General features: G+C 43.8%; 1 protein-coding gene across 1 annotated transcript in view; it reads left to right on the plus strand.

The window, feature by feature from the left end:
• LOC111143371 (cache domain containing 1) overlaps window positions 1-15,590 on the plus strand; it is a 201,491-nt gene that overhangs the window by 148,204 nt on the left and 37,697 nt on the right. The window contains exons 6-9 of the mRNA XM_022497070.1: window positions 547-691; window positions 1,575-1,791; window positions 8,055-8,204; window positions 12,702-12,935. Coding sequence (XP_022352778.1) covers window positions 547-691; window positions 1,575-1,791; window positions 8,055-8,204; window positions 12,702-12,935 — 746 coding nt within the window. The remainder of the gene's footprint in view (window positions 1-546; window positions 692-1,574; window positions 1,792-8,054; window positions 8,205-12,701; window positions 12,936-15,590) is intronic.

A 15,590-nucleotide genomic window follows, 5' to 3' on the forward strand; every position in this document is an offset into this window, starting at 1 on the left:
CATACCCTCCCCAATGTCCATAACCCCACCCCCCCTCTCCCAACCCCCCTCCCCCCATCATCCCTCAGTTTGTTTTGTGAGATTAAGAGTCACTTATGGTTTGTCTCCCTCCCAATCCCATCTTGTTTCATTTACTCTTCTCCTAAGATTTTATTTTTTAAGTAATCTCTATGCCCAGTGTGAGGCTCAAACCCACAAGCCCCAAGATCGGGAGTCCCATGCTCCACCAGCTAAGCCAGCCAGGCACCCCCAAAAGGATTGGCTTCTTCTAACCTCCTCCGGGTCACTTTACTCTTTGGAAGACTGAAGTACCTATCCCTGTGCTATAGATACAAGCTGTTGTCTCGAGGTCGTGTTTTCACTGTGCCAAGTGTTCTTTTTCCTTGCCAGCTGCTCTCTCCATCCTTGGGCCATCCCTGGAAAAAGAGCTGGCCACCAGATGCCTGCACATCTGTAGTGTTCACAGCTGCATTGGGTTGAGGTCCTTTGACCTAAAGCAGGACTGACCCCAGAGAGCTTCTCCCCCTCCTCCATCCCTCCTTCTAGACCTATCTACGTCTCCACGGTCCGGCCGCAGTCCAAGCACATAGTAGTGATCCTGGACCACGGGGCCTCTGTCACGGACACCCAGCTTCAGATCGCCAAGGACGCTGCCCGGGTCATCCTCAGTGCCATCGACGAGCACGACAAGGTGACCGGTACCCCCAGGGAGCCCCGTGGCATTGGCTCTTTCTTGAATGTCTTTTGTGAACTACTTTGTGTTTTACGGCACAATAGTTTTAAATCCATATTTAAAATGACTTTGGGGAAAAGAGAGTGGTTTCATTTTTATTCTAGCATTTGAGAAAGCCGCTGGCCACTCTGGCTCCAAATCTCTTAAAAAAAAAAAAAAAAAAAAAACAAAAAACAAAAAACACCACCCCCACCAAGCCGGGTCTTGTACTTCCTTCCTGGCTCCTGTGAAGGCTTCCAATTAGCTGTGACTTTCACACTGGAAATTATGCTGAGGAGAGGAACAAGGGCATGGGGCCTGGTGGATGGCTGGACTTTATCTCAAGATTTATGAGAGGTGAGGGATAAGGGAAGGCTTCTCGAGGTTTGCTAATCTCTGGGACACTTCAGAGACAGGTGTGTTTACAGCTAATGATAATCTATTGCCTGTGGAGATTTTCTGCTTCATCATTTTGACTTTTCCAACTCCTAAGGTTTTACTGACTGATTAGTTGCTTAAATCACACACCCTGTGCCTTTACCCTCACCCTCACCTCCAGATGGAAAACCAAGATGGTTAGTAGTTGCTTAGTTTCTTCTCTGTATGAGATAGTTATTCTTAATGTTATGGATACACACCATACTGCTGACTTCATCTGGGAACAGAATGACAAGCTCTAGGGCCCCTCCCCCTTACCAGTCCTTAACTCATCCTTTCCAAATCTGATAGATTTATGCCTCTGGGCATTTATTTTTAGACCCTCAGAAACTGTTCGGTAGGCCATCTCAGTCCTTGGGCTCTTCAAGAATACAAGAAAGGCTTCACGTGTTACGATAACAAGGTTTCTTTTTCTCTCCTCCAGATCTCCGTGCTGACGGTGGCAGACACAGTCAGGACGTGCTCGCTTGACCAGTGCTATAAGACGTTCCTGTCTCCAGCCACCAGTGAGACAAAAAGGAAGATGTCCACCTTCGTTAGCGGTGTCAAGTCTCTGGACAGCCCTACCCAGCATGCGGTGGGATTTCAAAAGGCATTTCAGCTGATTCGAAGCACAAACAATAACACGAAGTTCCAAGCGAGTAAGTTGCGCTCTCTCAGAGGACTTCTAGACCAGTAGATAAAGGATGGCAATAGGCATACATTGTAAAATTATCACACAACCCTGCCTAGAGGAATTTTTTTAAATTGACCCGGGATAAAATTTCCATGTGTTGTCATCATGGTCACCTGGTACTAGGAGCTTTTCCAGTCAAAGGTACTCGGCCCACATGATTTCTCCCCTCCCAGAGCTCTTCTCCCTGCCCCTTTATTAGGAACATAGCCCCATTTATTTCCCAGGGAAATGGCCGCATCCTTTTTAATGCAAATTGTCAGCCTTGCCTCCTCATTGACTTGAGAGTGGATGGTCTGCTGGTGTGCATGTGTACAGAACCAGGCTGCAGGATTCTTGCCTTGATCCTTCCTTCTTGTAACCAGCTGTCATTTAGATGAGCATGGCCCTTCAAATGTACAAAGGCCCTCTAATTTAATTTTCATGTATTAAAGAAAATCTGGAATTAGGATGCATGCTAAACTGAAGGAAAGGATATTTGAAATAAGACACCTGCTTTGAAACTACTGAAAGGAGTCTCTGTCATTTTCCCTTTTATATTCGAATATCTATTTGTAGGATTTTTTTTTTTTAAATGAATGTATCCTATCAAGGGAAACTTAAAGAATATATTTGCAAGTTCTTCAGTGTGTCTGCATTAAAACTAAGGCAACACTGATGAATGCAAAGCATAGTGACGGGCACATGGTGAGAGCCCCTGAAAGATGGGAGCTCCTGGAATTATTACAAGTAATGATGGCAGATGGCATTTTTGAAGGTATTTGGACATAACAAATTACCACAAATTTAATAGCAGCTTAAAACAATGTACGTGTATTACCACGCAGACCCTTTCATGGGTCAGGAGTACAGGCATAGCTTGCCTGGGTTTTACGTAAGGATTTAGGGTTGCATGAGACTGCAGTCTGCACGTCACCCAGATCTTTGGTCTGCTCTGAGGTTTGGAGTCCCCTTCCAAGTTCAGTTATTGGCAGAATGCGTTTCCTTGCCACTGTGAGACTCGCATGCATTTGCTCCTTCAAAGCCAGCAGGGAGAGAGCATCCCTTCTTTGAGCTCCTGACTTCAGGGAAGGCTTGGACCCTCTTTTGAAGGGCTCATTTGTTCTCATCAGACCCATCCCCTTTTGAATTAATCAGATGTCTCTCCCATGGGATTAACTTACTAGAAACCTCAATTATATCTGCAAAATCCCTCCATCTTTGCTGTCCATGTAACACAATCACAGGAGTGATATCCATCACCTTTGCCATATCTGTTGGTTAGAAGCAAGTTATAGGTCCCCTCAAGAGGAAAATCTTCTCCAAGGGTGTGGGTCATTGGAGTCATCTTAGAATTTTGCCTACCAGCCTTGGCCAGCATCAGCTATCCACAGACCAGTATTACAGGATGGCTGAGTGTCAACTGGTCCAAGGGACAAGGTTGACCTCTTGAGTCTTCAAGACAGATTGACCAGTTGGTCAGTGCCATTTACCTGTCCACATTCTTCACCAGGAGCGATTTTTCTACTTGATTTCTCAGTCATCAAACTACCTTTTCGAGTTCAAGTCCAATTTTGATTACTATACTCTTCAAATCATGGAGAGAGGTGTTAGACTGGCTGTGACCTTGCCAGTGATTGTGAGTCAAGGGAACCCAAAGGAAGTTAATGAGGATCATTTGGGGGAGCATGGTCAACTAGAGGTGCATACTTCATGGAGTAGGCAACAGCTCTGTGCAGCATAGGATGGCTATGTAGGAGGGCCTGCCCAGCGTTGCCAGATCTTCTATTTTAAGAGAAGCCAGAAATCTGGATTTTTATGTGAATCCCCTTGGTTTTCAAATGTTGACATTTGTTTCAGCTTTAAAACTGAGATGGCATTAAACCTCCTCTTACAAACTTTCCTGCACTATATTTTACAGAAGCCTGCTTTGATGGGAGCCATTTCTCCTCAGGGTTTTTGTTTTGTTTTGTTTTGTTTTGGGTTTTCTTAATGTTGGCAAACAAAAATATGGCAAGAAGAGTGACCATCATAGACTGATGGCACTGTTTTTTAAGTGCTCAGAGGAGTCCTTTTTAAGCCAAGTGTAAAATATTCCTAAATTGTAGCTCAGGGGCCTTCACTTTATTGCTTCTACTGACAGTTTGGAGAAAAACTCAAATTAGATAAACACAGCAGAAATTAGCATTGTCCACCTTATTAAGGAGAGGTTTGAGGTGCTTTCAAGCAATTTAGCATAGTGGTTAAGTATGTGGGTTTGGGACTTTCCCAACGTGGGTTTAAATTCCCTACTCTGAAATTTTTCTAAACTTGTGAACCTGTGTTAATTATTTGATCTCTCCAGGCCTGATTTCCTCTTCTGCAAACTGGGGGTGATAATAAGATCCAGGATTCCATCGTAAATATTAAATAAATACTAGCTGTGGTTGTTACAATATTTAGTCTCCTGTAAGACTTGTAGCTCTGGCTAAACTAGAAAGGATAGCTCAAACATCTGAATTGACCTCAAGCCGAGATGGCTGAGGACCACACTAGCCTCGGCCACAGTATAGTGAGGGGTCTGTGTACTCCTCTTAGGAAATTGCACTCTATGTCCTTACTTCTCTTCACTCCTTAGATAATTACTTAGCATCTGCCTGGTGTACCTGGTGCTATTTTATTTGTTTTGTTTTGTTTTTTAAGATTTTATTTATTTATTTATAGAGACACAGCGAGAAAGGGAACACAAGTAGGGGGAGTGAAAGAGGGGGAAACAGGCTTCCCGCTGAGCAGGGATCCTGATGCAGGGCTTGATCCCAGGACCCTGGGATCATGACCTGAGCTGAAGACAGACACCCAACCAACTGAGACACAGAGGCACCCCTTCTCCCCACTCCCACCCCGGTGCATTTTAAAGTCATGTGGTGGAGTTATTTTAATAGGTAAGACCTACCCTGTAGGATTGTTGTAAGGATTAGCCTGTGCACGAAGGGGAAGTATCTGCCCCAGGTTAGTAGCCTTATGAACAGAAGCTACACTTCATAAATCATGGTGGCTTTGTACGAATTTGCTTTGCACTAAGGAAAATAGCTTAAAATTTTACCTAGCACTGGCTCATTTTTAATCCCGTGGTAGGTCTATAACTGATACCATTGACATATTTGGGTTGCCTGTCCTGGAGGTGTTTGGTTAGTAGATCATTTTAGAATAGAAGGAATAAGATGGCTAGGTAGGAGTAGGGATCTAATGGCATGGGAAAGCCCAAATTTCAGTTACTCTTTCCCCTTCGATATTAATCCTGAGACATACTAGTGGCTTAGACAGGGACTTATTGCATTTCCTTCCTGTTACATGCTATGTCTTAACTCTGCCCCAAGTCCCTCTAATTATTACTCATCCATAACATCACTAATCACAAGGTATAATTCCTCCGAGTGACTAGAGAGAGAACATCCTAATAAGTAAAAAAAAATAATAATAATAAATCACACCAGATTTGGCAGTTCTGCTATCTAAAAAGGATAGGGCAAGGATAGAGTCAGGCTGGCCAGAGACCATGAGGATGCCCCTGTAGGGTACGTGCCTCCTTGTTGGGACAGGAAGAAAAGGTCGCGGGCTGCTGTGGGAGGCTGCTGACTGTCAGCCCTCCAGTTTTCCAGATACCGGCCTGTGCCTCGACACGAGCCATCTAGAGGCATGAAGCTAAGTAAGAAAACTCAAAGGTTCTCTTTCAGGTCAGTCTTAAAGGTGTCCAGGCACTTATCACACAGGGTACCTTTGCAATGGGGTGACGGTTTATCTCCTATTTCATATCAGCCTCGTGGTATATTTATATTCCCCTGACTACAAAACTAGTAGTTTTGTTTTGTTTCTAGTCGGAAGCTTAAGTAAGATGTTTGACATGCTAACAGCATAATGTATAGGACAGTATTTACATCATTGGAAAAATATTGACATCCAGCTTAAGATGGATATTTCTAAGCTTATGGATTTTTTTTGCATCAGCATTCACTTCTTAATTTCTGATAAATAGTGCAATTAAATTTACAGTTCAGGTTAGAGAATTATTCAAGCATCAGATGGCTTTAAAACTTGTTCGTGTATTAAATTAGAGACAGCAACTTAGGTTGTATTTATTTCTTTGATTCAGTTTTATTAATCTCAGTTCAGTTGTCTACAACATTGATACAACATAAGCTAACCATTCAGTTTTATAAAGGATGCTTCAAAGTCGAACATGGAAATTTACAAACTGAAGGAAACTCAGTTATTGGATCCTTATCACAGTTAGGATATTTATTAAAAGGGTAACTAGCTAGGCGTCTACGGCCATACCACCCTGAACGCGCCCGATCTCGTCTGATAAAAGGGTAACTAACTCTATTCATTATCTGTTACTGGGGAACAAATTTCCCAATACTCAGTGGCTTAAAACATTAACCATTTACTGTCTCAACGTTTATAAGTCTGGAATCTAGGTGCAGCATAGTTGCGTGCTTCTGGCTAAAGGTGTCTCAGGAAATTGCAGTTAAACTGTTAGCAGAGTTGATATGCTCAGAGTTCAGCTTGGGAAGGACCAGCTTCCAGGGTCACTCAGGTGGTTGCTTGGGGAACTCAGTTCTAAGGGACTCAGTGCCTGGCTTCTAGCTAGGGTGGCTCGAGGCACACTGTCTGGCTTCCTTCAGAGTGTGAAAGCAGGCACACTGCAGGCCGCTTGCTTTGTAGCACCTAACCTGTTTCTTGACACCCCATCCCCTCTCGTGCATTCTGTTCTCGAGAAGCAAGTCGTGAACTCCAGTCCACACTCAGAGGGAGACAGCGACACAGGGCTGTGGCTGTCAGGGCGTAGGATCCCTAGGAGACCAACGGGGAGGTTGCCTACCACAGTAACTGTAAAGCAACCTCAACAAAATGACAGCAATAAGGACCTGAAGAAAGAAGCATATAACATATGAATATTTATTTCTCAATAGAAAGGTAAATGTCCATATATATATATATATATGGTAATATGTATAATGTAATATATAATATATAATAATATATAGTTACCCAAAGAATCTCAGATTGGAAAGACAATCTGGAAGTCCAACTCGCTTCCTTCCCTCCCTCCATTTCAGTAGTCATTCAGCCTCTGCTTTCATATCTCTGGTGGAAGGAAATTCACTATTTGGATTTTGTAGTAAATCCACTGGAAGGAAGTTCTTCACACTGAGCTAAAGTGAACTCCTCAGTCTCTGTGCTCATGAGCCCGGGTTGGGGAAGTGAATAGCTTCATCTTGAGTCATAGGTGCTACTTCAGAGCAATATGGGGCGGGGGAGGGGAGGCTGAGTGTGTTGAGGCTTCTTTCTCTTTTACTCCATTACCCTTGGATTCTCCAGTTAATCAGTTAGTCCTTACAGCAGCCCGACAAAGGTAAGTACTGTCATTATCCCCATTTTGTAGACAACAAAATATAGGCCTAGAGAGGTTAAGAGATCTGCCCAAAATTACCCAGACGCAGCTTGAAAGTACCAGAGCTGGGATTTCAACACAGGCAACCTGGCTCCCATGTCTATGTTTTTACTGTTCTTCTGTACTGATGACTTTTGTTTTTGTTTTAAGATTTTATTTATTTGTCAGAGAGAGGGCGCCCCCAAGCAGGGGGAGCAGCAGGCAGAGGGAGAAGCAGGCTCCCCATCGAGCAGGAGGCCTGATGCAGGACTCCATCCCAGGAGACCTGAGCCAACGGCAGATGCTTAACTGACTGAGCCACGCAGGCATCCCTACACTGATGAGTTTTAAAAACAAAAATGTCTCTGGAGCTACTTAGCATAGGGACCTTTCATGTTTTAAGAGCCCGTGGAAGAACCACCATTTTAAAGCCTAGTCACCCCCCAAAATGTTGGCTCCTGATGGAACCTCTCAGTCAGTGAGGAAAGGATAAATCAGGTCCTGAATCCTCTGTTTCGAAAGGCAAGAGAGCACTCCATCTTGGATGGCTAAATTTACCACACCAGGAGTGCCTAAAGGAAATCTTTTATCTGGTAAATTTATTAGGAACATCTCTTCAGCTGACACTGGGTAAATGAGGCCTCATTGCCCACAAAGGCCAGGATGGAAGGGACGCAGAGGCAGGGAGATGAAAGCCCCAGCCTCAAATGGGAAGGAGTCCGAATGCCGGGCCAGGCAGGTCCTCAAGGCGGGAAAGTCCAAAGGAAATGAAAAGGAAACGGAACTGCTGCCTTTAGCCAGAATCCAACGTAACGTTCAATTTGTATGTTTTTGTTTAGATACAGACATGGTCATAATTTACCTGTCAGCTGGCATTACATCAAAGGACTCCTCGGAGGAAGATAAAAAGGCAACGCTCCGTGTCATCAATGAAGAAAATAGCTTTCTAAACAACTCCGTAATGATTCTCACCTATGCCCTCATGAATGGTAGGTAGTGTTTGGAGATTTTTCTTTCAGATGAAAGTTCTCTCTAAGTGCATGCTGCTTTCAGAAAAAAATGAAAAGGAACCCTAACAGCGCGTGCTTTGAAGAAGGGTGTACGAAGAGAGGCCACCAAGCTGCTTCCTGCCCAAGCCTTTCTCTCCCTGACGTTCATATTCAGGGCATGTGTAGGTTGTCTCTCTTCATCTCTCTCTCCAGCCAGCTGCTCATTTCTAAACCTTCTCCGGTGAAGTGGGCTTGCAGAGGATTCTGTACTGCTCCATTTTTTTTTCCCCTCAGTTCTTCATATTCTTGGATTTTGATACTACATGGAGGTTATTAACTGAACTCATTGATTTAAGCTTCAGGAAGCCAAAGTACTGACCTAGATTCTTCTGTATACCCAAGCCAGTGAATATCACATTTCTCTGCAGAATCACCACCTGAAGCCTCTTCTGCTGCTTTCTCCCCCTCAGCTTCCTTAACTGTATAATGGAGATAAGAGTTACCTACATGACAGGGCTTTCGCGAAGATTGGCCCCGATGTGCAGGAAACACCCAGGGTAATGGGCATCACTCTCTAGGTACTCCTGAAGGCTGATTTTGTTGCTTTTAAATCAATATGTGAAAGGGTTTAGTAAATTGGCAAAGCTGAGGAAGTACTCGATTTTTTTCCTTCTGCTCTCCAGCACGTCATCCAGTCTGACTGTGGGTCCAGTGTTCTAGCTTTTCTGCCCTTTCCTGTCTCTTCACTTGCTAATGCATATCACTCTTCCCCTAGAGCATCTCCTTCAGGCCCCTGACCCTCAATGCTCAGGATGACCGTATTCTCTTGTTTTAAAGCAGTCATGTCTTGACCCAGGAGCTCTTCCCGCCTATGGTCTTTTATTTGTCCCATGTAGACCCAAGTGGCTAGAGAAACAACGGTTCTCATTTTAATGAGCTAAGGATTACTTGCAGATTTTTTTTTTTTTTTAAGATTTTATCTATTTATTTGACAGAGAGAGATCACAAGCAGGCAGAGCAGCGGGCCCAGAGAGAGGGGAAAGCAGGCTCCCTGCTGAGGGAGCGGGACATGGGGCTCGATCACAGGACCCTGAGACCATGACCCGAGTCGAAGGCAGAGGCTTTACCCACTGAACCACCCAGGTGCCCCTGGAGATTATTTTTTAAATGCAGACTCCCAGGCAGTACCATTGGATTTTTATTCAGACCTGCTTAGGCGACGTCCAGGAATCTCTGGCTCAGCACGATCCTCTTCCCAGGTGTTTTGTGGGCTCTCAGTGGAAGACCTCAGGTGAAGTTCTAGAGCTTCTGAGTTCCAGTCTCTATCAATGAGCTGTGTGACTTATGGCGAGTTACGGAGTCTCTTTAGGCTTCAGTTCTGTTTGTAAAAAGAAAATCATAAAACGTACCTAGAGTTGCCATGATACTAAATAAAGGAGATAGAACATGTTAAAGGTTCCTGACACCATACCTGCTCAAGAACAGGTCCTCCCAGCCGATCAAAGGAGTGAATTAAAGTGTGCGTGATTTCCTGTCTTGGTATACCTCAAAGGCAGAGCTGCTACTCTTGCGCTCTGGTCCAGGACCAGCTCTCTCTTCAGTATTTCAGGATTCCCTGTCCCCCAGAGCGTTCCTGCTTCTGTTAAGCATGTCATCCCTGACACTGAGTGATGTGCTCACATGCTGTTCTCCTTCTCCCTCCACTTTACACGCCTGAGCTTCTGAGACATGAACCGTGTCTTCGTTCTCTTTGTGTTCTGAGCATTGAACCCCAGGGCTGAGCAAGGATGGTCTCTTTACCAGGGGCTCGTACCTTGCAGTATTACCCCTGGGTGCCATTTACACTTTTTCCTTATGGTTTAGCTTCTTTGGCTCGGGAAGGAGGAGAGAAGGGAAGAAAAATAAAGTTGGTCAAGTCCACAGTGTATAACATAGAGTGCACTGAGGTCCTGTCCTCAAGAAGCTGGTGACTCCTTGAAAAAGATAGACAAGGCAGATGAATTGAGAGCAATAGTCCAGGTAAAGAAAACATAAAAGAAAGTGATCTCTTATTTTCCAAATTTAGATTTGAAGGTCTGCCCCCGCTGATACTGAGTAAAGAATCTTCCCCATTGTCAGCCATCTCTCCAGTGGCCCTGAATCTTCATCCTAGAGAATCTTGTGCACCTGCTAAGCCCCTGAGAATTCCAGTCTTTTAAAACTTCCGGTTCCTTCCCTCTGACCACCCTTATTTCTCTTCTCCCTTTAATCTAGCTAGACACAACATCCTCACTGCCGGTTTCCCTCTCCAGATGCTTTCTGTGAGCATTGTTCACTAAGGTTGACACATCCCTACTCTGTCAGTCAGGCTTCAGATAGGGAAGCAGAGCCGCTGCGGGAATTTTCGTGTCATGAATTTATTACCAGAATTAGAGTGTCCACAACTGAGGAGAAAACGGGAAGAGTAAAGATCCAGAAAGAGGAGTCAACAACCCAGCATTTAGTAACCAGCTGTGGTATGGGTGAACAAGTTGGGAGTTTATGGGGATGTCTGAAAGTAGGAACATTGAAGACCCCGTAGGAGGTCTGCATAGAAGTTCGTTGGCTCTTCATGGCTGCCATACCCCTGGGGACTCTCACTGGAACATCTGCAGTGAGCCTAGGGTTGCCCTTGTCGAGCAAGGCAGCCAGCAGCTGTGAAAGGGAACTGAATGCCCATTGGGGAAGGGTAAGACAAACTGGAACATTCTGGTCCCTCAGTGTCTGTTTCACCTCTCAGATCTGTAGTAGTTCCGTTTTGACTACCTTTAAACTAGAAACAGAGAGGAAAAGGGTTCTGGGAGATGGAGTCTCTGGAATGACTGTGCTGGTGATAGAACCATCTATCATACTTACCGTCTGCCATCCCATTGTCACCTTTGCCATTCCTGTCATGATGTAGTACATAAAATATGCAAGCTTTGATAACCTTCCATCCCATGCCATTCTTCTTTGCCTAGTTAGTTGTTCCCATTTGTTACTTGTCTTTTACATTTGAGAGAGTCAAACAGTACATGACAAAGGGAAAGTGTTTACTGCTTTGAGTTGTCTCCTTTTATCATTGACTTCTGTGAGTTCCTCAAGGCCCAGGATCCATCATGCCTTTTGTTTTTGGTGAGTCTGTGTATGTTTTTGTTTTTGTTTTTGTTTTTTAACTCTGGAATGTACCACTCCTCTCCTCTGCTTTTAACTCTGGAATCTCCCACTCCTCCTCTTAGCATCATTGCTCCAGCAAAATCCAAGTTATCTAAATACAGTATGTTAAGAAGGAAATTAAATCCATTAGGTCCACACATGACTTTAGAATTGGACTTCTAGGGGCGCTTGGGTGGCTTAGCGGGTTAAGCCTCTGCCTTCGGCTCTGGTCGTGGTCTCAGGGTCCTGGGATCGAGCCCCCCATGGGGCTCTCTGCTCATCAGGGAGCCTGCTTCCCCTCTCTCTCTCTGCCTGCCTCTCTGCCTACTTGTGATCTCTTTCTCTCTGTCAAATAAATAAATAAATAAATAAATAAATAAATAATGGACTTCCAAGGCTAGAAGTATACACACTCCTTAGTTAGAAATGATAGAGTCAACCAAGGTGGGTGAACCATGAACTCTTCAGTTTTGTTATTTTTTTTTCAAGACTATATAGTTGAAGAACATGAGGCAGAGCCTATTTAAAACTCATTGGTAAAATCTCAGTAGTGACTGAAATCATTCGAATTTGTTTACAACGGCACCCATACGGGATCAGTTAATAATCCTTTTGACTGTGTTCCAACAATAGCAAACTGAAATTTTTGAAAAGGTTTATTAAATTTATTTTTATGCTATAGATTACAGATGTTGTAGAACAATACATCCCAGTATGCTTAAATCTTTTACAAAGTTTTTAAAACCCCCTAAATGTAGAAAATACACATTCAATAAATCAAATCCAGTACTGTCCTAACAGTATCAAGCATGAAAGCATTTGTAATTAAAATGAGCTTAAAGACACAGGGTTTGGAGGCATCACTAAATGCAATACATAATTCTTCCATTTAGTTCCATGAGACTTTGGAAAGTGTTTAATAGGCGAAGAGGTAAGAAATGAAATGATAAACCTCTATCCTTTAAAACTCTTACAACTTCATCTAATTTAAATGCAGATTTCTTAATCACTACCTTTGCTTTCAAATATTAAATGCAGAAAAATTAAACTTTTAAGGGAAAGCATATCGTTGCCAAATGGGGCTTCTTTATTTTTAACGCGTGTGGTTTTCATCATTGTCTTTTGAAGAATCCCTTTGCCCTCTTGACTGTTTGAGGAAAGACTGTGCCTAGTGCTTTGTTCCTCAGCAAAATCTGGTAGCTGTTTCCTGGGTCCAGGTTGACTCTGCAAGACCCCTTTGGCATTGTAAGATTTCCGTGCCCTTATTAAACCTAACTGGCCCGGTTATTGTGTAGACATACACCATTTTGGTTTACACTGTCTACCTTTGTCTTTCCATTTCAGATGGGGTGACTGGCTTGAAAGAGCTGGCTTTTCTGAGAGATCTGGCTGAACAGAACTCAGGGAAGTACGGTGTGCTGGATCGGACAGCCTTGCCTGTGATTAAGGGAAGCATGATGGTGCTGAACCAGCTGAGTAACCTGGAGACCACGGTCGGCAGGTTCTATACCAACCTTCCCAACCGGATGATCGATGAAGCGGTCTTTAGCCTTCCCTTCTCTGATGAGATGGGAGATGGTGAGTCTGGGGAAAACTTCCTACTAAAGTAAGGGGGAAAGAAATGGACATGAGTCCATCAACGCAAGAACTTTTAAATGGTGTTCAGCACTTGGCCTGTGAGTGTTAGAGGGTCTGAACAAGCAAGGGGAACAGTGTCCCTCCCTACTGCCCGTACCCTCACCCAACCCCAGTCTCTGGTCAGACGGTGGCACAGCCCTCTGCCATCCCCATAAGGAAGAAATATGGTAACCTCTGCTACGTGTCCATTTTTTTATCCTTCCAAATTCTGGCAGAGCCCACAGACAGGGATAGGATAGAAACTCCCACTTACAGATAAGGTTATTTCCTTTCATAGGGAAAGGTGGAGCTTGAAATGCAAGTGACCTTTTATGCATCTAGCCCACCGTATTGAGTGCCAGCCAAGCCTTGTGTCAGGCAGTGATGGGTAAGGCACACATCCCACCCTCAGCAAGCATGGAAGTCTGATAAGAGAAAGACGGATCAATGAATCATGTTAATACTGTGTCAGAGGAACAAAGGCAGATGTGGAAACCAAATCCTGTACAAGCTTCAGGGGCTTATGCAGTCAAATCCTGTTACTATTAGTGATATCAGGTAGAGAGGACCTTTTCTAAAATTCACCTCTGCCACCCCGAGAGTCACCGTAAAAGCTTTCAGTCAAATTGTGGGCATATCTTTGGTTCCTCGTTGGCTGATGCTTCCCAAAGAGTAGGCCCTTCCTCAGGGCCTGTTTTCTGAGTCCTCTGCGGTGTGTTTCCGTGACTGCTTTACTAGTCTGTCCCATTCCCCTACTAGAATGTGCCTTTCATGTTTGTCTTCTCAGTCCCCAGAATGGGTGGATAGCATCTTCTCTAACTCTCCAGCATGGGCATCCTGAGCCTGGGGAACCCCATGTTTGCATGGCTCTCGTTCAGAACCCCCACAGATTAAAGTATTGGTGACTGGACGTACTTCTTTCAACAAGTAAATCTGTGTGCTTTGGGTTAAAGTAGAGAGGGCATTTAGGGATTTCATTAAGTGTAGCAAGAGCTTAGCATACTTTATTTGCCACAGTGGAATGAAGAGTCTTCCGTCCAAATTGATAATTGAGAAGTAAGATTGTGGGGTTTTTTTCAGGCTTATTCTCAACATAGCCAAAGAAATCTGAAGTGAGCGTATGGTCTCAGAGGCTTTCTGTTGTATTTCACTGCTCTATGAAAACAGCTCTAATCTTAGACACAAGTCCAGGGGAGCATGGCATGTAGGTCATGACCTCTGTCTGTGTACCAGCCCTCGAACATTCCTCCCATCATTTATAACCCATTTGTCCAGGGATACCTGAGCAAAAACCTCCTTAAAGTACATTTCTGAAACCTTCTGTTGACTGCCTGAAGATTGCATTTGAAATTATAATAGAGAACGTACAACTTTTCTTATTTCCTGTTTCACTGATTTATAACTGACATAAAACATTGCATTCATTTTAGGTGTACAACATAATGACACGTATATATTGTGATGTGATCACCACAGTAAGCTTAGTTAACATTTATCACCTCATATAGTTAAAAAAAAAAAATTTTTTTTTGTCATGAGAACTTTTTAGGAACTCTTACCCACTTTCAAATATATGTTACAGTGTTGTGAACTATGGTCACCACGCTGTATCTTACATCCCCAGAACTTATAATTGGGTATAACTTCTCACAGTTTTTCAGTGTCGTACGCACTTCCTCCTGCCCAGTGGTACGTTTCACTGGCCTTTGCAACCCTAGCACGTTCAGTAATACTTGGAGTGGACCTCACATGCGTTTCTCTGTGGAATTCTGTTCTTTGCAGGGATCTTTAAGTATCCCTGTCCCTTTCCTGGGAGTTGATAGAAGAACGGCTTTCTGATACGCCACTAGGGTGTGAACCTGCTATTGAGAGCAGGAAAATACAAGTGTAAAATGGAGAGGAACCAGCCATCTTTTTGTTTCTGGTTTTATTTAGTACCATAGGATTATGGCACTGCGGGGGGTGCTAGAGCTCTTTTTGTCTCTGCATGAAGAGAGTCATTCAGAGAGGCGGCGCCCCTTACCTCAGGAGGAGAGCCCAGTGGTCCGGATGCGCAGAGCCACGCACTGACCCCACTGCTCATGCTCTCTCCTCTTGTACATTTTCTTTGCCTTTGCTTTTCCCTGTCCTGATTATCTTACTGTTTTTGTATGGCCTGTGAGCTGAGAATGCCATTTATATTTCCAAAGCCTTTTTTTTTTTTTTTCATTTTAAGTATGTGCAACTGAAACTGGCCCGGAAGCCTAAAGTATCTACTGTCTAGCCCTTTAGGTAAAAGTCGAGGACCTTACAACCCACGTGACTCAAAATACAGTTCTTTGGAAACTTAGTGTCTCCTTGAGCTGCTTGGAGTTGTAATCAGTCAGATCTTACTAGATTCTCTACCTTCCCAGGTTTTTTCACTTCGTCTTGTCTTCTGATAGATTATAGTAGTAGAATAATCTCTTTTTGTCTATCTGCCCCTAAAAATCAGTAAAGCAGTTACCACTGTGTCCTTTAAGCAGATGTAGAAACCTGGGCTCCACAGAGTTATGCCCATGTCTTATGTACAGTACATAAAGGGGCACAGTGAGGCTAGAACCCAAGTTTTCAGCATCCTTGTCCCATGGTCTTTCA

Source organism: Enhydra lutris, unplaced genomic scaffold (genome assembly GCF_002288905.1).
Source record: "Enhydra lutris kenyoni isolate GAN:26980312 unplaced genomic scaffold, ASM228890v2 scaffoldscaffold9, whole genome shotgun sequence".
In the NCBI taxonomy this organism is placed as follows: Eukaryota; Metazoa; Chordata; class Mammalia; order Carnivora; family Mustelidae; genus Enhydra; species Enhydra lutris.